This window comes from Aphelocoma coerulescens, chromosome 2, assembly GCF_041296385.1.
Source record: "Aphelocoma coerulescens isolate FSJ_1873_10779 chromosome 2, UR_Acoe_1.0, whole genome shotgun sequence".
Lineage (NCBI taxonomy): Eukaryota > Metazoa > Chordata > Aves > Passeriformes > Corvidae > Aphelocoma > Aphelocoma coerulescens.
The window spans coordinates 35888094-35911694 of NC_091015.1; the positions used below are offsets into that span (position 1 = coordinate 35888094).

Consider the following 23601-nt stretch of genomic DNA (forward strand, 5'->3'; position numbering starts at 1 on the left):
TTGCAAAGTAAATTTGAAAAAAGCTTTCCTTTTCATACAAAGGAATACAGGGGGATATGCAAATAAAGATAAATACAGTAGGGTATATGAAAATCTCTGTTATTTACTTTGAAAAAATCTCTTTCTCATTTTGAGCCTATTATTGTATTGATTTAAAAATCCCTTCATGAAACACTTGTTCTACTGTAGCATTTTTTCTATGGTGGTACATTAAAAGTAGGTTAACAATAGCTATGCTGTATTTTTTGAGCTTTTGCTGTGGACTATAAATAGTATAAAACACTGCTGAAAGGTTTATTAAAGAAGAATGTAAATTTGTTGTGTGTACACGGAGCACTTTTATAAGTGAAAGATCACAGTGAAATCCTTTTAAATTAATGCCTCTTTCCAGAAAATTCAGTGTGAATGAGAAAATATTTTGTGCATTTGTTTATCAACCACATAGTCCTGGTGTAAAAAATATAATTCATAGCTGTAAATTATACCTGAGTTATTGAATATGTGAGTGAATTTTTCACAAAGCTACATGTGCAAAATAGTGTCTTAAAACTATGAAAAATATTGTCACTGTCTAAAAAAGTCAAAATTTCTGATAAAAAAGGGCAGTGAATGACACTGAAGTATCTAAAAATTTAAGCTTTTTTTTTCATTAATTTGCAAGTCTTTGAAATGTTGTCATTTACATAAGATGATGACAAAGGTGATACATGAGTGTCTGCATCAGAATATTCCAGATTAAGCAGAACCTACTTGAAGTGGCTGTTTAAAATTACCGCCTATAGAAAATTGATTTTCTTTATTATGATAATGAATCAGGAAATCTTCTGCTGAGAATTGCAGGGAAGCTCAATCTAAAATAGTACAGAAGTGCCATTTAATATAAATATATATTTTGTTTTTCTCTTGCAGGTGTGATGAATGCAGGCTTTGCTACCATTTTGGCTGTCTAGACCCTCCCTTGAAAAAGTCTCCTAAACAGACTGGCTATGGATGGATTTGTCAGGAATGTGACTCTACATCCTCCAAAGTAAGTTAATGCACCCTAAAAATAGTTGAAGTATTCTGGTTTTAGGAGTTTTGCTTAGTGTCTGCAGTTTTTTTATGAAATGCTATGCATAGGCTTGCTCTGGAAAACAGCAGAAGGTCATAAAATAAAGATTTCAGATTCTCCTTAAAATAGGTATTAAAAAAACACAGAGTGTATGCAAAATGGAATTAATAAAGAGAATTTTACTATCCCCTGTATTTACTAAATGCCTGGTTTTGACATTGTGGTCTCTGAGAAGGGTGTGAGTACAGATACTGTATCAGCATTGGTAATATTGACAAGAAAAAGTATTTCAGGCGTACTACAGAATACAAACCTCTACGGACACAGATAGAAAATGCATGTGTTTTCCAAACAAAATAAGGTGATTTAAATTGCTAAACCTTTTTCTTTCACTGAAAATTCATATGAAGGTTACTTTATATTTATTGGCATGTCTTGTTCAAATATAACATTGTAAAACTAGAACTATATTTTTGACATAGATTAGCTGTTTAATAATACTGAAAGTAATAGTATTCTTTTGTAGTAGCGACTTTTCAAAAAATAAAGATTTTGATTCTTTGTTTGTCTGCACAGAAGCTTCTTTAGCACTGGCATTCTTTTCTATCATCACCATAATCTCTGAAGAGACACTTTCCAATTGATTTTCAAAATTGGATTTATAAATGCATCTGATACCTCAGTGTAAAAATAAAAGAGTGTTCTACAAGTCTTCAAGATTTTACAGGCTACTGCCACTTTCTTTGTATTTCACAGAATCTTTTACCTAGTAAGTGCCTCAGTATTTGGATAAACAGGGACACAGCTGTGATGAGATGTTCTCATATGTTACTTGTTAGCATACTTGGATACTTAAACTCTTTCATGCATTTATTTTTAAGATTGGCAGATACAAAACGTTCAGGGAGTGGTATCATTTTTTGGCTTGCTAGTGTCCCTTTCCAGTTGCAAAAATATACTACTCAGTTACCCCCTGGGGGATTAATCAAATTGTTCTTTTGTAAGGAGGCACGGAGACAGACATCGGAAATTACCTGTCCACTACAGTTTGGACATCAAGCAATCTTTCTTGAATACCACTTACATGCAAGAGACATTCCACGAGTGAATTAAAATTGTTATTGAATTTCTGCCACCTGCTTAAACTAAAATGGGGTTCTGATAACACCAGTTAAAATCTTGTATCTCTTGTATTCTTGACTTCCAAGTAAACAAAAAGATTCAAAGGTTTGTAATTTCTAGTTGTGTTTTCCTGAAGATTAGTACACCGTGTATCAGGTACAATTTTTTTAGCTACTTTATGAGGTAAATTAATTATGATGGACTTCTTGCAGGGTGTGTATTAGTTTTAAGGTGTGTTGAAAAATTGAATGTTTTCAAGAGATAACAAAATTTATCAGTAGAATGATTATATATTTTGTGTTATCTTAGTGATTATTAGAAATTTTAAAAATGTTCTTTTGTCCGATTTTCATTCATAAAGATTTTTAGTGAGTAAATTTAAAGTCTCTTGTGCTTTCAAGTACAGGCAATTAGAATTGCATTTCAGTGAGTATGTAATGAATATGAAAGATACTGAAAAACTTGTCTTATGGGGACTCCTTGTGGTTTTGTTTAGTCACTTTCACATAACTTTTCCAGACAGCTATGCAGAAAAATTTCTCTGATAACACTAAATTGCCCTGTATGTTCCTCAAAACCTTTCTTGGTAGCTTTTTTCTGTTTTATATTATGCAGTGTAATAAATTCAAGAAACATGGTGTCAAGTTAAACTCCTTTCAGCCTTAATGTGAACCTATTTTTTAAAGGATTAGGACTTTGTTTTGTACTTCATAATTTTCAAATTCTTTGTTCTACATGGCTTTAGGGTTCTGTATTATATATCTGATTTTTCCCAGCCTGAAGGAGCTGACATGATAAGGCTTTTTCTACCCCTCCTCAGAGGGGGCGGTCTCTCAGATGTGTGCTTGGGAGTTCAGAAGAGAACAAGTGTAGAGAACGTTGGGTCATTTGCTGCACTCTGCCTGACCTGTGGATGAATTGCAAGCCTGAGCTATCAGTGATTTCAGGCTCTCAGTCACTCACTGCATCCAATTTTTGATGTGTCACAGGGAAGTTTCTAGTATGGATTATAGCAGCAAAATGCGATTGGATTTCCTGCTTTGGCTGAGGAGACTATTGTTGCGTTTTCATTCTTTTGACTTAGTTCATTTGTTTCGGTCCAGTTTAAATCACTAATATAATACACATTTTTAAATTTCCCAACCATATATCTTCATTAGGACTATAGGGCCTTGAAAGTAATTGGTAGGTAAATGGCGCTATTTCAATGACGAGAGAGATCATAGTGCTGAGCATATAATGGCTGTTAGTTTTTACTTCTAATTATGAAATTCAATTGTAGATGTTCAGGAAAAGTTGCATACTGCTGACAGCAATAATGCTATTTTATTTTCAGATTTTGCCAAGCACTTGCAGGTGTCAGCAGTACAAGGGATGTAATCTAGCAGTAATAAACATATGATTTAAATTGTTGTCTAGCACAAACATTGGACATGCTACTTCCATTTTGCTCATCCTAGTCACAGGATACTCCAGCAATTGTGTCAGTTTTTCCACCAGCGGGACATATTCCCTTATTACCCTGCCTGTCAAATAATAGACAGACAGTGACTTTGCTGTAGGGCATGAGGGCAACAGCTTCTCTGCTGGTAATACTTGCTGTCACTTCTTTGGAATGGGTGATGCTCACCACTAAGGTCTGACAAGCTCTTTCATCTCAAAAACATTGTAGATTTTGTTATATCACATGAAAGCTGAAATAAACTTATAAGGTCTCCATTTCTATAGCACTGTCCATCCACCTTGTAAAAGGATTGCAGTGCACTTTCAGGATTGCCAAACAGCGCTATAAATCATGACTTTCTTGATAGTTCTTATTAGTGGTATTCAGGCTTAATGCAGATACTTGATTCAACTTGTTCTAGCTGAATTTAAGAGAGATAAATAAAATGTAAACCAAATTATTCAATATCATGACATGGTAATATTTAGTAGTAATAAATGTGGCCTGACCATTTTTTCATTATGTACAGTAAGATCTCACTATGAGGTCTCTTTATGATTACATGTAGGCTTCTTTCTCTTGCCTTCCAGTGAAAAAGTACTGTTTGAAATATCTCCTCCAATTTTAAAATTTTGCAAGGACCAAGGCAGTAAGGAGTTGAAACATTATCATGGTGTTACACTGACCATGCTAGTTAGGTTTCTATCTGCTCATCTTTGCATGTAATCTATTTTGAAAAACAGTGCTGAGTGTACATGTCAGGTCATTATTTGAGTGCTGCAAGATCAGCTGCCTCATCTCCAGACTTCTGTTTAGCTTCCTTTTATTTAATCTCTTTACTGTACTGCATTTTTTCAGTGGAAGTAAATTGTCAGTATATATGTCAGCATCTCATCTAAACCACCTAGGAAATATTTTCTGGAACTACAAATACACAACACACCAACCCTGGCAAGTAATATATTTCTGTACACATTTTGTGTTGGAAAGAAATCATGGATTTTGCTTATTAGCCAAGTAGAAGCATTTCTTTGGGTATGTTTTGCTTTCACATGGTGAATGCAAATGTATTTGGACACTGTAATATTACATTATTGAATATAATGTTTGAAATAATATTTTAAGTTTAAAAGAATTTTAATATGCAAAATGTATTTCAAACCTTTAGATTTGGTCAGATGAAAAGAAAGAAGTGCACAATTCAATTCCTGTAGTCCATGGAATTTTATTCTAATCAGAAATAAAGTTGGTGATTAAAAAGGTCTGTGAGGGGTACAGAAGTGTCTGATCTTCTCCTGAGGTGGGCAGGCGACAATCTCATTATGGTTTATGGAATTTCATCTTTTTCATTATGACTTTTCTCCAAACGCAGGAAGCATTTCCTCACACATACAGTTTCACAAGTGTGTTAAAAATTAAACAATGAACCCAAAATTCCTAATGTTAACGTCCCAAAATTTAAGAAACACCAAAGTTGCGGTGACATGCAGTGCTTTAAGTGCTTTTTTTGGCTATGTGTGACTTTGCAGCCTTTAATCACTTCATGCTATGATTTTTTAATTTTCTTTCTAAGGACCCCCTGCTTTCTCTGATTTAGCTGTCGGTGGTCACTAAAAAGGATTAATTTGGGTTGAGAATTAGGAAAAAGTATTGTTTTTAGGGTTTGCAAGGCATGAGAACTGATGATTTCAGAAATGGGGAAAAAAGGAAATTTGACCTTATATTTGAAGTAGTTGATAGCAATAAATTGAATTTTATCTTTGTCTCACCATAGAGCTCCTGTGAGTACTAGACAAAATTAACATTTTCAAATGTTTAGTAATTTTTTTCTCCTTGTTTGGTCTTGCCCAACTTGGGTCCCGTGGCCCAACCTGTAAAATTGCTGAATTCTTTGAGCTGAAGAGGGAGATAATGTGTATACATACAAGAAACCCCTATTTGAATGTAACATACGAGGTTGGCACACAGTAGTAATATAGTACTTAATCTTGCCTTAAATATGTTTTACATGTGCTTATTTTATCATTCAATACAATGCAATTTTACATAGTTATATCTAAAATCATTTTTAAAACAGTATGCAAAAAAAAAAAAAAAAATCCCTACAGGTATTTTGAATTAATTCAAACTTGCTTCATTTACATATTCTGACAAAGGATGACCCTTACTTAGTCACCTTAAATCACAGAGATTGTTGCACCTTCTTTTGAGGACAGAACATAGAAGCAAATGCACAGCCATCATGGCACCCAGCATTGCAGCTGAAAAATGATAGAAGAACACTGCTAATAAATCTGCTCGCTGGTTCAAGTAGAACGTAGTATAATGGGAAAAAATGTTCAGTTTCTATGCAACATTTTTCAGCCAGAACTTAGGAGTATTTTAAGGTAAAGAAAAACAAATTACATAGTGCAATTCACTAACTACATTTGTCTTCCACAGGTGTGAATATTATGATCTGTGTTATTGTATGGCCATAGAGAATGATAGAGTTAAACGTTTTTGTGTTTATTTATGTATTTTAAAGTTTCTTGAGGAGAGTTTAACTAGCACTTTGGTTTCTTGTGTGACATAGAAAGAAAGATGTTTTTTAATACAGCAACTGGAAAATATTTGCCTGTTTTGAAATCACTGTTGCCTTCCTAGGTTTGTGAAGAGCAGTAGAACTTTGGTACTGGAGTAATTTCCTTAGAATTGAACAAGAGAAAATAAACCAAATTTGTCAGGCAGGCCATGTGAAAATCTAACAAAAGTCCTTACACCATTTATTCACTGTTTTAAGAACTTCAGTAATGCCAAACCTTGGCACAGAAATGGATTTCTCTACCAAGATGGTAAAAAAAAAGGGTGAAATTGTAGTGTATGGCAATACCACTTGGCTGAAGCATTGCCAAATGTGTTTTAATATTTGCTCCCCAGGTATCATATTTTTAAAAAATGAGTTGGCACAGCCTCTGTTATTTTCTGGCAAACAGGTTTAATACATCTATGTAATGAATAATTTATACCATAGTATGTTCCAAAAATAATCAGCCTTGAAATTAACTTAAGATGGGACTTGATTTATGAATAGTGGATAAGTTAGTTGGTAGTAAATCCCCAAATTAATCCAAAAATTCAGATACACTTAGTTGGCAGAAGATTCTCATAGTCTAGGTGGGAGGCTTAGGTTTTAATGAAAAAAAAAAAAAGGTTAAGCACTAGAAAGTATTTGTGGAACAGATGCTTACTTGTAATATTTTGATTCTTCTTCACATCAAAATCAATTTTACCAGTTCAAATATTCTCTTGTGCTGACTGCCTGATCCCCTCATCATGGGCTTCTAGTTCTTGCACTTTTTGGGTGCAGCTTAACTGTATTTAAAAAAAAGTAGCAGGAAATGAGCAATACAATATAGCATTGTTGTTCACATGAAAAATCATTGCCTGAGATAGTCTGTCTTTGACAGATGATAGTGCAGCTCATACCAGCCAGATTAAAGAAATTGGAATATAGGGCTATTTTTTTCAAATGTATTATTGTTGTTTCTAATGCAAAACCAGATTTCTGATTCTAAAAGATAACAGTGAGATAGCTCAAAAAGTATTACAAAAATAAATTACCGATTAGGAGTGCAAAGTGAAATACATAATTTTTTTTTTTACATTAAACTTTGACAAAAACCAGCAGTTAAAATAAACCTGCTAAGAGTCTCTTTTCCCAGTGGTATATTCTTAGAAAATTGAGATTTAAATACGCACTGCAGTTTTAAATGAGGCTTTTTTTTGTCAAAAAAAACCAAAAAAAAAGACAAGAGCCATATTAATGGCACTTGGTCCAAAAATTTTTTGGTTTACAAGTTCATTTTCTTCCCCGTATTTTTTGTGCAGAAGGAAGAAATCCCTTGCTGCTTACCTTTATTTGCTCTTTTTCATAAACAACCCAACAACATAGAGTTTTTTCCAAAGCTGAAACTTTGCACCCTGTTCTTTCTCTTCATGTGAGAGCAGTAGTTCTTCACGAGCTGCTCCATCCAACTTGTGTCCCTTTCCACAGAGTGCAGTCCTTCAGGATCAGACTGCTCCAGCGGGGTCGTAAGTCCTGCCTACAGACCTGCTCCAGAGCGGGCTCCTCTCTCCACAGGGGACAGGAGCCTGCTCCAGCACGGGCTTCCTGCAGGATCACAACCTTCTTTGGGCATCCACCTGCTCCAGTGTGGGTCTTCTCCACAGGCTGAGGGTGGATCTCTGCATCCCTATGGTCTTCCATGGGCTGCAGGGGCACAGCTGCCTCACCATGGGCTGCACCGCAGGCTGCAGGGGAATCCCAGCTCTGGCACCTGGAGCTCCTCCTTCTGCACTGACCTTGGTGTCTGCAGAGCTGTTCCTCTCACTCCTTTCTCCAGGTGCTGTTGCACAGGTTTTTCCTGCTTCCTTAGTACATTATCCTTGAGGCACCACCACTGTTGCTGATGGGCCCAGCCTTGACCAGCAGTGGTCCCTCTTGGAGCCACGTGGCATTGGCTCCATCAGATGGAGGAGAAGCTTCTGGCTGCTTCTCACAGAAGCCACCCCTGCAGGCCCCCACCCTGCTGCCAAAACCTTGCCACACGAACACAGTACAAAAATGAAGCAAATCAATTTTTACGAGGCTTTGTGAGTATCACACAAATCAAATTATTACTGAGGTAGTCCTGCTTTTCATAAGTTCTCTTGATCATTTTGCTTTTTTGTGATGAAAAATATGTCACTGACGTAAAAAGCTGGATGGCTGAAATTAGAAACAAGCTTGGTCAACAGCTATCACTTTGGTTAAAGTACATAGCCATGTCCAATTGCCAGTGGAACATTTAAGAGGTACCTGATTAATATAATACTGGGAACAAATCATACACAGCATAGTAGTGGTACATTTTTAATGCATGTAATCTAAACATACACAATCTAATATTTAAATGACTAAACCTCTAGTTAATGTATAATAAATATTACTTACTCTAAGGTAGTGGCTAAGGAAGCAAAATCTCTTCATGGGCAGCTGTTCAAAATGCTGCTGCTACTCTGTACCTTCTTTAGGTTATGATTCTAACAAAATCTGCTTACAATTACGGTTTATCTGGGTAATAGCTCTGCTACTGAATCGTGACTTACTCTTCCTAAGCCATGACAAAATGAATTTACAGCCTATGTTGCCTGCTGCTGTAGTACTGAGTGGCAAGAAATCTCTGCTGGGAGCTAGCTGCAATTGGAAAAAATCCAGAAATCAGCTGGTGTCATGACTGAAATAAAGCCACTGAATGTGGTTTTACACTAACACAGCATGAGAGAATAAAAAAACAAAATCAGTTTTTGAGTTCTGAGCAGCACACCACAACAGGAAGATTTTATACATCCTCTTTGGTGTGCAGCTATGCATATTCTCAAAGAATTTGAGAAGGTCGAAAGAGGAATAGTGTCTAGGAAGGACAGAGGAAACAAGGTTGACTGCACCTTACAGAACTGGAGACTTTTTCTTCTGTGCTTTTGAAAATTGATTCCTAGATATGTACAGTATTGGGAAGCATCGTGACAGTGAATTTTGCATATTGAAGATGCTATATTGAAATGTAAAAGACACAGAAATACTGGTTTTAATGCAAATTTTCTCAATTTCACATTCCTTTTCAAGTGAAGCCACAAAAGGAATATACACACGTGTCACAGTTACTACATGGTAGCTTCCAAAGAGTCATAGCTTACAGCACTGACGTACATTCAGATCTACTTTGGCCATCTTCCTGCTTCTAGAATTCCTAAAATAAGGAGCTCTTTGAGTATTGATAATTAGGGACTTCATGCTGACAGTGGAGCCATAAACAAATTTAGCAATAAATTATAATTGACCATCACTACTTGCAGTTAAGAATCCGTTAGGAAATTTTGGTTGTTATTTACTTAGGTAGCAGAATGTGTTGATTTTGGAAATGCCTGAAAAAAAAGTGTGAATGAAAAGCTTGTAACTGACTTGAATTTTTAAACCTTTTGAGTCTTGATTAAATTCTTGGGTTAGGTGATACAGGCTTCCAGGAGGGCAGTATTAAAAAAAACCCCACTTTTCCATTCTTCATAATTTTTTTTTGATTTGAATATTCATTGAGAACTAAGCAATCAACAGAAAATTGCAAGGTGTGTGCTTTGTAGTGACATAAACAGGGACTCCTGATGTGCAAAGGTGTGTCTGGAGACTGGTGACATCCTGTTCCACCCTCATGTTGCAAAGTGCTGTTCTGATGCTACCAGATTTCTGAGATAAATTTCTTCACCTAGAAATATATTTCTTGTCTTATGTTTTACATAGAACTAGAAGGTATGTAATTAAAGAAGAATTATATATTTTAATTCCTCATTCGTCCAGCTTTATTACCCTGCAAATTATTTTAGCACTTCACCTGTAAGCATATTCTATATGACAGAAGAAGAATTGGATCTTCAATTGTTAGTCTCTGTATAAGATCTGAACACATTATCATAGTTACCCAATTAAGTGCTCATGTTTACTCTCAAGGTTGATTTTATTTTCAAGTCTTTCAAAGAACTGCAGCCATATATGTCACTTTAAGTAATGTGTTACTCATCAGTATAAATTGCTAATGCTGCCTGGGCAAAATCTAATCATATTGAATGAGGAGAGAGAAAGGGGTGGGGGAAGGAGGAAACCAAAAAAAGTGCCATTTTATGAAGTGCTGGGCAAGTAATGAATTTTAGTACAGTCAAGATTTGCTTTTCATCGTCATGTTAGATAGTGGAAGTGAGGTTCAGTTGCCATTCTGGAATAGAAGTGCTCTTAGTGCCAGCCACATTTAATCACATTTCGCAGAAGACAGCTGGGCATTGCCAGTTTGTGCTGTGTCAGCCACTTTCTCTGCAAAGGAGTGTCTCATTGCTTGGATTTTAGCATTCTGTAGCAGAAAAGTTCATCCTCTTAAAATTGGCTCAGCTTGTGTGAGAATATAACTGCAAGAGCATTACAATCAGTTCTACCAAGAAAATGCACAACTATTACATAGAATTTTAAGATGGCTTTTTGAAAAGATTTTCACAAAACCTTTAAAATGTATGGTGCATTGTTAAATTCTGGTAGTAATTAAGTTTATCGCAGATTTTTTAGTAAATGTGGCTTTGGTAACAGTTGAAAATTATTATCTGGTTCAGTGGTTTGAAACATCTTTGTGTGTGTTTGAAAAGTCTTAAATGTATTTCAGCTGTGACAAACATTACCAAAAGATTTTATATGTGGAAAACCTTGGAATCTGTAGATACCAAGATTTTTTCTAGCTACTAATCTCATGAAGACTGAAGGGCAGATGGTATCCTTTCAGATGTGATATAAATAGCCAAAGAAAAGTGTCAAAAAGGAAACAGCAAGATAACTCAATATTTACAGAAGGTACACACAAGTGTACTTCAAGGCAGTTAATCACATCACATATTTATTTTTGGAAGTAGAAGAGTGTCAGCAGATTGATACAGTGATTGACATAATGAATATTAAATCTGTAACCAGTCTCATGCAATAAATAAGGATACATATCAGATACTAATATTTACAAGCATATTTTCTATCACATGGATATGCATTTGCCCTACCATTTTCTCCTACTGTGTAATATCTTCACTGCTTGTTTAGGCTAAATATATTGCACAAGACAGAGGAATTTCCAAACACAATTATGTTCTAAATACTTTGTTTTGTAACTTGCTGGTGGTAAGGAACTTCTTGAAGGTCTTGAAATGTCTGATTTCATGTAATGAAATCTTACATTTAAAGGTAATTACGAGAAAATACAAAAAGACTGAGATTCGGGAGCTGTGATTTATTAACCTGTTATTTATTCTCTTACTGAATGAGCTATTGACCTATTGTTGTTGTTCATGTGATTTCTGGGTATATCATAAAGAGAGACTGAAAAGCTCCTTTACATAAAAGTAGTAACAGTCACAAGACAATAGATACCCTGGCTAATACAGAATGAATCATTTTGCCCACTGACTCATCCCTCCATGCAAAACAACCTGCTTCAGCTAAATAATAGTAAAATGGTTTAAGCACTCCCTTGGGAAGATTATTTTGAACCCTCTTAAGAAGAGGAAGAGAGAAGCAAACTGAGATCTTCCCTATGATATTATGATATGGAATGTGTTCACCAGTTAATTCAGGGAAGCAGTCAAACCATTGTCTGAAAGTACAGCATAAATTATGTCTGTCTCTCTTATGTTCTCTTTTTTTTTTTTTTTTAATTTGGGAAAAAAAAGGGAAAAGGTAGGGACAGCTGTTAAAACCCAGAGAGCTTCCAGTGAATCTCAGGAGGAGGTGGTCCAGGCTAACACTGCTGAACTCTGAATAAAGATGGTATTTAAAATACCCTGTTATTTTGCAAACTCCTAGCTTAAATGGTTCTACATTCTGGTATGCTGATTTTAATGGATTTTAATCTGAGGTGTTTCCGTGTATATTTATCTTAACATTTTGGTTAAGGTCGGAAATGCATTTTTGAAATGAATCACCCAGTTGCCACCAGTGGCTATGCTTTGGTTCACATTATGGAGTGTTTTTAGGAGTGTGCAAAGTGAGTTTCTGTCAAGGGGCACTAAAACCTAGGATGTATTCTTGACTGCTAATGGACATGCTGTGTTCATGACCAAACTAGCTGCATCTTTGAAATATGTATTCTGCGTCTGGCTGGTCCTCAACGCCAACTGCTTTGCTCTAAAGAGCTGTTCCTGTCACACCTCAGTTTCCTGGTATGAAGTGACTCTTGCCTTTACTGTATCAAAGGTATATTGTGTTTTAGTTTCATCTACTAAAAAAGTTGTTTCATTCCTATTTTGATAAGATAATTTGTGGAAATATTGTATTAGTAGTGTCAAGATCAAAAGCCTAAGAATTAATACACAGATCTATATTGCTAGAGTATTAAATTTTATCATTTGTCTGTTTGTATAAGCACTGTATACTTTTAACTGAAAGTGTCTGATCTACAGTGTTAAGCAACCATATTTAAGAGTAAGAGACTTGCTGTATGTTTTCTAGTACAGATAAGAAACATAAAAAGGAATTTTCATCTGGTAGAAATAATCTTAAGAAAAAAAACCACCACAGGCAAAATATAAATACACTTCTAGGAACAAGGCAGTAAAGTTGACATTTTGTGTGAATTTAGCCTCACCATTCCATGTGTCATTTGCAGTGTTCTTAATTAGGGAAGAAAGGAATTTCCAGGCCTTTATGAGGATGTTTTAAAGCTGCAGCAGTAGTTGTAACCTTTCATTTCCTATGAGCTCAGCAAAAGATGGCTGATTAATATCACATCTTAAACTGTGTCAACCGGGCTCTTCATTCCCTTTTTAGTAAACATCCTATTGTCAGTGCAGCTCAGTGTGCCAGCATAAAATATCCTAGTGTTTAAGCTGGCTACTTTAATTAATAAGAGTATGTATCTCTATTTAGTAATATAAAGTTACATGGCAATTTAAAAAAAAGTTATCCTAGTGCCTAGTGTGAATGAATAAATCAAGGACAGCCACAAAATAGTGTTCCTGACATTTGTTGGTTACAAAGGATGTAAAAGATACTTTTTTAATTTGGCACATTCAGATATCAGAGATCTTAGAAGGAAGGAAACATTTTTATAGAAAGCTTTTCTACAGATAATTCATTCTTTAAAAAATATTTTTCTAGCTTTGAATTAATGTTTTGCTTTTCTGCTTTAGCAGTTGAAAATAAATGATGGTAGTTTTTCAGAAGAGAGAGAGACAGGAAGAATGGGAGTGAGAAAAGCATGATGGCAAAAACAATGGGACTGCAAGAAGCACCCTTGGTGTAAAAGGAGAGCTGTAAGCACACACACATTCGTAAGAATGAGAAAATTCCACTCAGAGAATACACAGAAACCCTTATTGGGAGAATGGGGTGAATTAAGAAATAGGATTGCAGCAAAGTGGAAAGGAGGATTTAAAGGACACACTAAAAGCCTTTCCCCAGAGAAGGGTAGAGCACTTACAGAAAACGTCTGGAAAAACAGGTGGGTCCCATGTAAGGATATTATAGAAAGCTATAAAACTTGTGTAATAAACTTAGACTGAAAAAAAGGATGTACTGAACAATCCATTTCTTTTCTATTAATTTCTATACTATTCCCTTTCCTTTTTTTTTCATCTTGTTATTGGAAGAAAATTCTGGAAGTGGGGAGAGATGAAAACAAGTAGTGATTTAAGAAGTAGCCTTTGACGATTTTTTGATGCTTTTGGTGATCACACATTTTAATATAACCCTGTTTTGCATTATGTTGGGAAAATCTGGACTTCAAGGAGTTGAAAAGCAAGAATCAGTGCTGATGAAGATGGAAGGAGCTAAATAAATATTACTTAAAGGACTTCTCAAAGATGAAAAAGAACCCCACAACCCTATGAATGTGCTGACCCTGTCTTGAGAATTAAGTTAGATGGTACAATTTAAAGCTTTGTTCCAACATCTGACAGACAACACTCTGCATGCTGATGCGTAATATCTGAAGATTGTGTGGTTGAAAGAAAGTCTTTTCTGAGCTACATTCTATTTTTGTTAGAATAAAGCAGCTGCTTTTTGGAGCAGAGATCTTCTCAAGTGTTCAATCTTCTCATTCAAGTTAAGAATTAACTAAATATTGTGAGCAAATTTTGTGTATGCGTTCTCCCACGCTGCTGAAGTGGACTAAAGCAAACTGTTTTGACCATAAATAGTGCAAATGTGCAGCTTGACCCTAAGAGATGAAAGTAAGTTTGCTGGTGTACCTTACTCCCAAGTTGTCACTGCCTCAGTAATCCAAAGGCATGGAAAGTTTGGAGCATTTTAAATATGGCTTGAAAAGAAATATAGCTGGTTAAAACTTTCTTCTAGAGAGACTATATGAATGGATCTGCTATGATCTGCCCCTGATAATTTCTGAAGGAATAAAACATTGCTTAAGGAAGGAGGCAACTGCAAATGTAGCCTTACTAATGGAGCTATTGTAGCTGCAGCCCTGCCCTCCAGGAGTGATACCAGATGACTTTGTACATCTGTTGTTTAGAAAATCTTGTTTTAAATGTTGGGTGTAAGGTGCCCATGTAATTTTGTAAATATATTGAAGTCAGTAATTGCTATGCAACATGCATACAGCTACACAATAAAGATGTACCCAGAGTACCAGATTAATATTACATAGACCCATAGTCTGTGAACTGCACATCACCTGTGTGAGAGACAACAGCGGCAATGTCGGAGTCCGCACTTACTGTGGCTGTAGATGCTTGTGCTGTGCTTGAGAATTTGTTTTGCAGCTCCTGAGGTTTGGGTTTGGGTTTTTGGTTTGGTTTGGTTTGTTTTTTTTTTTTTTTTGGGTGGTGGAAAAAAGGATTGAAGAGATCAGAGCTGTACCAAACAGGCACAGGGAAAATGAAATATCCTGATCCAGCTGTAATAAATTATGTGTGCACTGTCATAAAAGGCTTTTTGAACTAAATAAAGTAACTTCTCTAAATTCTGTAAAGAATAAAATTAGGATAAAAATAACTTTTTAGGCTATAGTATCTGCCTGAGCCCTAATTCATAATACAAAAAAAAAAAAAAAAAGAACAGAAAAATATATAGGAAGGAAGCAGTGTGGACAAAAAAAGGGAGAAAATATTGAATTACCCTTACATGCACTGATAATGGCATAGTACAGCAGTCTTGCCAGTATATTAATATCCTGCAAAAAGATATTCATATAAAATCTGTTGCTCTGGTGCACCAGATAATTACCAAATTATGCAAGACATAGGACATTTAACACACACAAAGCAAAAAAGATGGATATTGGGTTTTGCCCTTTAGTGAAGAAATTCTGAAAATTCCTGGTGATGATATACATGTTCATACAGAAATTTTTGCCAATAGTTTAAGCCGTACCGTATCTGTGATCAGTAGTTTTAATCCATGACAGTAACAGAAAAGTTATATTCCTTATTTTATGCATACAGGATCAGTTTAGTGTGTTGAGTGGCTATAACTTGAAGTTCAATTCCCTTTTTTGTATTCTAATGTAGTTTTATTAATTACAACATTTTAAGAGATGATTTTTAGTACAGTTCAAAGAATTCTGGGGTCTGAAAAGGCAGCTATTGAAAGGGTAGCTAAAAGAATAGCTATTGAATGTTGGGAAATAGTGAATGGTGAGAAAGTAAAAGGGAAATACAATAATCCAGGAGACTTTAATTGAGAAGGTGGAGAATTGAGTCCCAAGAGAGGTAGGATTAGTACACTGAGTAATGGAAATGTAGAAAATATGTGAGTTAGAAAGGGGAAACTAATTCAGGTTCCAGAGGTCAGTGAATGATAATACCTTCAAGAAGTAAAATGTTCTTCTGTTTGCTGTTTCTATTTGCATGTGATAAAGTTAGAAGAATAGATATGAAAAGTTTTGAAAGTGCTCTTTCCAGTTTTAAATATATGTAAATGATTTTTTTTTCCATTGAAGAAGGCACCCAGAGAAAATAGATGACCCTATTTCCTTTTGTACTTTAATCAAACACTTCTAATAAAATACTAACAATAGTAGTGTGTTTATTCTAAAACAACAGTAAAGGTGGGAAGTCCCCCTTTGCATGTGGAAATCTGGCTATATTTCAAAGATGCAAGCATACTTCATCAGTGCTGTAGTTTATTGGAAGATAAGGGGATAATAAATTGGAACAAGTGGGTATTTATTGGAAACTTGTACCTTTATTAGTTCCTTCATATTGCACAAGGTATTTGAAAGAAAAGAGCAAAACTAGTGTGAGGCTAAAAATGTAATTTAGTTTCTATATTTGGAAAACAGAGAATTATAAAAGGTTTTAGTTTTGTTTCTGTTTCTAAAAGACGCAGAGGTTTTAGAGATAGCTTAAGGTTTATTGCTTGAACTGAAGTGGTTTCAGAGTGAGCTGAGAAAGAGACCTTTTTGTGTTAACAATGCATAAACATAGAAGTCATCGTCGCCTTCTCCAGAGAGAGAAAAAATAGGCAAGGACATAACAACAGTGTTGCCTCTGTGACTGGCAGCGTAGGAGGTTAGCACATGGATGTTAGAGGTTGCATTTGTAATTTCCTATCTTTGGAGAGGGCAGATGAAGAGAGGAGATTGTCAGATGTTGAATAAAATCACCATGAAGAGAATGACAAAGGCATAATAAAAGAGGGAGGGAAATTTTACAACTGTGGAGCATGACTTAAAAGTCTAAAGCCCATATTCTTGCTTCATTAACTAGCACAGGGTAAAATCTGAGGAATGGCAAAGTGATTGATCTCACTTGTGAGTAGATTGAGATAAACTCTACATTTCTCCCTGGGGATTTACTTTGGCCACCTGTGAACTGTGGAGAGCTGCAGATATCTTGTCTGCAGCAGATTTTCTGAAATTCTGACTAAGATGTTTCGAATACTTTCAAAGTATGCCCCTGGGGTGTAAGAGAGAGCAAAAACAGTAGGAGTGGTTGCTCAGCTGCTGGAGAGGTGTTCTGTGGTCTGGGCTGGAGAGGCACTGTGTGTCTGACCCAGGAAGGCTTGTTCTGTGCAGCACTGGAAATGACACTCTGTGAGGCTACAAGCACTTTTAGCATTTCAATAAAAATGGGCTAATTTCATCCCATAGTGCTTCAGCTGTAAGAAGCTGTTTTCATGTTTCAGAAAGGCCTTTTCCCCCACCCTCACTTTTGTGAGTCTAAAGGGGGACAAATATTTCTACTTTGTTACTGTTAGAAGTCTTTGTTAGTAACTTTGGCTTCCAATTCATTACTGCAGTCATGTTTTTGCAGCCTGGTGTGAGAGATAAACCCTTTGCAAATGAAGACAGCATCCATTTTCTTTCTACCTCAGGCCACACAGAATTGATTGGGGTAATAAAATGACAGTACGATGTAATATACTGACGGCTCTTTAATTTGAAAACTAGTTCCAGGCTGATTCAAAACTTGTTTAAAGCTAATTTATGACTTGTGTAATTTTCAACTGGACCAAGGTAAAGGATGATATGTGAAAAATGATGCAGAGTTAACATAATATTTTCAAACCTGCCAGCTTGAAATTATCTATAAAGGATTTGTTTAAATCCTTTTTTAGTTTTGTTTTAAAGAAGCAATAGAAGAAGTAGTGGCTGTTAGGCTGCTGATATGAACACCATTGTAAGACACTGTTTTTCCATCATTGTGTTTCAAATGGAAATTCTTGTGCTTTCGAGGAAAATATTTTATGCATATTTTAAAAATATAAAAATATGCGTCAGTTCTCCATTTTCTTCAAAAGAAGAAGCAATGTCGGGTTTCTATTTTGTTGAGTCAGAATCTGTGCTGACAGTAACATGGCCTGGTAAATACAGCATTTTGCTACTGTGATGTTCACGGTGTGCCTTGCCTGTGACTACACATCTCTATATACATATCTGTATCCTATTTATATATACTATGCATATCTGTATATGTCTCTCAGTCTTGGATTAAAGGTCTGGTTTTTGAAAAGCGTAATGTGAGAATAGTGAAATTCTTAAATTAAGCCACAACATCAGCATAGCATAAAACACAAACATCTCCCTTTGAAATCTATCACTTTCATGTGGCTTGCAAATGAAATCCACATCTGTTCTGTATGCACTGTTGATTTTTCAGCATAGTGTGTCAGTGCTACTTCTTCACAGAAAAGGACAAAACTAAAAGCACAATGTGTGCTCCTGTACGGTAGATGCAAAGAGCAAATATACCAACTGGAATGATGGGAGGGAGAGAACTGAATATTGACAAATCTAGTAAGAAGATTCCATCCCAGGACTATAGTATCTGATTTGTTATGTATTTGTGTCAACATATAATTAAAATATTATTTTTTGCAGAAAAGAAAATGATCAAGCCTATGCAGTTTTGTTATCTTAAACTGCATGAACATTTAGGTTACAGGAAAAGAGCCATAGTTAAAAGCAGGGCTGTCTTTCTTGCATAAACATAGCAGAATGTCTACACCTTTCATGTTTCCTCTTCAAGGTTTTGTAAGTCCAGGAAGGACCATGTTCTGAGGAGCTTTGATCAAAATCTGCATTTTTCAGGCAAAAATATATTACTGAGCATTTGGAATTTATTTGTTTAAAGGGCACTTATGTTTTCACAACGTATTTCTACAATTTAAGGAAGCTGGAAGTACCATTTAGTGACCTTCCCCCATAATTTAATAATTAATATAACTAAATACAGTAATCCATTATAAAGCAATGTGTTGATTTGTCTGACTTGAAAATGCAGATTTGTGATTTTTGCTGTGTATTTTAGAAAATTTAATAATAATTTAATGAAATGGGAAGGGCTTAAGCACCAGAAAAGACATGTACCAAAACACTTACTTTGTAAATTATATGTCCGTAAACCACCACTTCCATCACTTCTACAGCTGAGGCTTACAGATCCATGATGATGCCATTGTCATTGTTTTCATCATGCAGGACCTTGAAAAAATAATAAAGTGACTTTAGGACAATAAATTTTAATTTTTTTAAAGTACATTTTTCCTTTTAACACCTCTTTGGTAAAAATACTGATTCAGGTCAGTGGTACCGATTTTTTGCCTTTCCTTTACAAGTGTAAATTATTCTCATACTTTTTCAGGTTGTTTTACTTGCCAGACTACAACTAAAACTACCAGGATTTCTAACCAGAACTGTTGCTGACTTGGCCACATACTCATAACACACCTAGAAGCAGCTTTGTAAAAGTTCTCATTTGCACCTTGCAGCATTTTCATTGTGGTACCTTCCATGAAAGGATCTCATTCCACTTACTGAATCTGTCTGTTCATGAAAGCGGTATTTCACATGTTGCCAAACTAGTTCAGAACAACAAAGATTGCCTGTGTTACTTATTTAGATCAGAGAACAGTCTGGATTGGAAGGGACCCACAAGGATCATCAAGTCCTACTCTTTAAGTGAATGTCCCATACTGGGATCGAACCCATGACCTTGGTGTCATTAGCTCCATGCTTTGACCAACTGAACAATGTGAAAAGAGATAATAAAACCAGTGCAATTGGAAAGGGAAGCATATTTTCTTGGATTGGTTTCTGAATAATAAAGTAAATTTGGTTTCTATCCATCTCCCTAAAAATGGAAGTGTTAAATTAGCCAGCTGGTTCTTAAGAGAGCTATTGAGAAGCACGGCCAAGCTGCTGGCAAAGATGATGTTTAAGATTTGATGTGAAAAAGAATCCATGGACCTGTTGACACAAAGGAATGTACCAGGAATGTAAACTTACTAGATTGTAGTTGCTCAGATAATTTTTGGAAAACACTTTCTATTACTTTAAAAAAGCAAGTAACAGAAAAGGGTTGCCACCATTATCTGGCCACAGGTAATAACAGCATAACAAAAGCTTGTTGAGGCACAAAATACAAGCAGAATTCAAAGAGAGAAATCACTGAACCAATGGATTCAGACAAGTATATAATTTTCTTCCAGCAGATGTGTTTGTTACTTTTGTTTTTGTAAGTAGCACAGAAGAGCTTCTGGAAACATACTGAGCTGATAAATTGCATGGCATTGATTTAACTTTCTCAAGGAGAAAACAGTACTGTTCTATACTCAGAGTTAGCTCATGGCTAATTGGCTCAACAAGAAGAAAGATTCTTATCATCACAGTTCACTAGGACCAAACAAAAGTGGCCTTTGAGAGAGAACATGTTTGCTTGTACAAGTCCATGGAAACTAGTGAGCTGTCAGGACGAACATGGTGCAAAGTTCCTTTTGATGGCATATACAGCATGGGGAAAATCAGACTTTTATTATCAGAATGCTAGAGATGTTTCTCCTTGCAGCTCACTGTGTTTGGCTGGCATTCTTCCAAGAATATCTCATTTTTCCTTTTGTTCCATAGATCCAGCATGGGCATATGCCCATAAAACAGTTCAGTGCAATGGCAGTTGGACTTCACTGTTAACATTTTAATTGATGGTATTCTTTAGTTTTCAATAAAAGCTATTTTTTTTTCTGAAATCTGTTTTTTTTCCTAAAATATCTTCCTCATACCAAACCTTAAAATTAAGGTGGCAAGCCACAGAATGGGCCAGAATATCCTTTTTCTAAGTCACAGAGAGGTGATGCAACAAGAAAGGTGTAAAAAAGCTTTATTGGACATATTTAAGCTCAGAAGGTATTTTTTCCCCTTTGCAGTCTCTGGGAACTGCCTCCATGTGTTAATTCTTTTACAGTATCTGGTCTTACCTGTGATTCTCTGTGTGATTCAGTAATGGTTGTTGGACCAGGGATCACTTTCCCTTCCCATACATTGGGCTAAACTGCAATTGCTGAATATTATCCTTACGAAATTTTAATTTACTTTTTAGAGGTTGTTATGTTTGAAAACTTAATAATGAGCTTTGCAGCTTGCAGTTTCGGAGAGTATAATCTTGATTTCCTTGCAATTAATGAATGTAGAAAGAAAGTGATATATCAAAAGCACATCTTCTGCTTGCTAAGCAATGACATCTAAAATATCTTCTGTAATGAGCATTATGACAAGCACAGTAGAGATTGTACCAACTAATGGATTTTTTTCTCTGCATTAAAATGTCTCAATCTATGCAGTTATCAAAACCCCCATGTGAAGCAGTGAAGGTATTAAAGTGGGTTTTATTCTGAATGATGTAGTCATGCTGCATGGCAAAATCAAGGCAATCTGGAAAATAGAATGTAAATTACTTAAGAATTTTTATATATTTTACTGTAATGTTAAATTTACTAAAAGGTAGCAAACTCTGCTAACTTCTTTAACTTTACCAGGTTGTGTGCTATATTGGTTTGCAGTGATTGGTAAAATATAGTTGTTGGGGATTGTTCTAGCATGGCTCCAGCTGTTTTGCAGAAACATCCATCTGCCATAAGTGGATGAAATGTAATATTCCCTTCCTTTAGTGGCAGGGGTAGGTATGGGCAAAAACCCATGCTTATTCAGAACTTCGCAATTCTGAAATGCCATAACTATTTTAAAAGTCTTAAAATGCTCTCTTGAAGAAAATATTATTCTAAGAAAATATGTGACAGATGTTTTTGACTCGAGCAGAAGAAGTTGCCCAGGGTAAAAAGAGTAGAGTGTCAGACCTCGAGTATTTTTTATTTCTCTCTCTGTGCTTAAAGCACAGTACCTCTGAAAAGTCTCATTTTCTTGGCGTGCCACATCAACATGCTGCTGAGGGGTCTGTTTGTGTCTTGCCCTCAGGACTCCGAGCCGTCAAATGAGGTGGTCTCAGAGGCCCCGGGTAACGTGGTACCCTCTACCTCAAGAAGTAGCTCTGAAGAGCTGATATCGGTGGCACAGAAACGTCCAGAAGAGGTAGGACATTCTGTGTCTATTCTTTTCCAAGATTAACTGTTGGGGAATACACATTTGACTCTGTTTTTCATGCCTAGTGTTGTACTACTAGTAACAGACTTTTTAAAGCTCGAGCTCAATCTTATCCTCCCATATAAACAGCACACAAGACCAAGGTAAAACTCGGGACTATTATTAATGGTACCTACAAGTACATTCCATAACATATACTACTTTTTAAATGCTGTTTCTTACTGTGAGTAATTAGGATTTTTTTTTTCTTGTTCCTGTCTTTTACACCGTGACAGTAACAGGAGCCCTGTTAGATTCTGGCTAAATAAACGTTATTACACTGAAGAGTCAGAAATAGAATCTGTACATAGGTATATAGGTAGATATAAACCTTTTATCATCCTTCACAAAATTTAAATATGTCTAACTTCTGGCTTGTGCAAGGGAAAGACTCTTCCTGATACTGGGCCTTTCTTTGTTCTCTTGGTTTCGAAAAAGTGATGTAGTATGATCATAAGTTCATACTTCCTGTTGTGTTAATCAAAGGTGCTTGTAAGGTAGTTCCATAGGATAGCCAATGAATTAAGGTGTTTTCTGTCCCTGCTATGCATCCTTGTCACAGTACACTATAGCTGGAGGAGAGGTTGTAGAATTCAGGATCATAAATTCATTTCATGGTAGCAATTGTCTTCCCACAGAACCATTATTATCCTTAAATTAACCCTTCCTGTGAGAAGTAAGTCTTTCCTTTATAGTAGCCTTAACACTTAATCTCGGCCTATTCAAACAGTTTAGTTGATATTATTACTATTAAAAATATGTCAAGTACCAGGTAATATAAAGACTAGTCTTTCCTGCTTTTTTCCTGAGATTTCTTTTGACTGTAATCTTCACACTAAAGGACAGCATGAAATGCTAGTCATAGGAGATATAATGTCATTTATTAGTTTGGTGCAGCCTTTAGATAAACGTCTTCATTTCTCTGATAGTCTTGTCACTTTGTCTGAAGAGGGAAGGTCCAGAGTACAAGGCCAGGAGAATTCTGAAGATTGTCTCCTGGATTAAGACCAAGTAAATTGACTTATTTTGGGCTATCAACTACATACTCCAAGATGGAAAGTCAGGTTATCACATCTAAGCAGTCTTGAGAATGGAGTAATACAAGCTTTTAGTAATGCTTTTTTATGTATTCTTGAGTAGCAAAGGGACCTCTAGTCTGTGGAGAGACATAGGATCTGCCTCTTAATTCTCAGCTTTGTCAATTTACCTCACTCAACTGGAGAAATGAAAGCACAGATAATGTTTAAAAATAAAAAGAGAAGAAAAGTGCTGCAGAAAGAGGAATGAAACATGGTTAGTTAATAAAAGGTGACTAAGAGGAGGATGGGTATACAGTTTTTGCTTTTTAAAAGCTGCTCAGCTGTGGGGGAGAGGAAACTGCAGAGAATCAAAAGATGGAAGTGCACCTTTCAAATTTTGTTAAATAGTTCAGTAGTAGTTTATGTTGAGGCTGTTATACTGAATGTGGGATCATGTGTTATATAAGGGAATGAGACTTTCTTCAATCATATTTACTGCAGTTTGTACAAGAGAGAGAGGTGAGTCAGAAAGAGTTTTGTGGTTGGATTTGCAGGGAA

General features: G+C 35.8%; 1 protein-coding gene across 1 annotated transcript in view; it reads left to right on the forward strand.

The window, feature by feature from the left end:
• LOC138106435 (PHD finger protein 14-like) overlaps positions 1-23601 on the forward strand; it is a 163578-nt gene that overhangs the window by 108498 nt on the left and 31479 nt on the right. Inside the window, 2 exon segments of the mRNA XM_069007025.1 lie at positions 910-1027; positions 21860-21973. Of these exon segments, the coding sequence (XP_068863126.1) occupies positions 910-1027; positions 21860-21973 (232 nt within the window).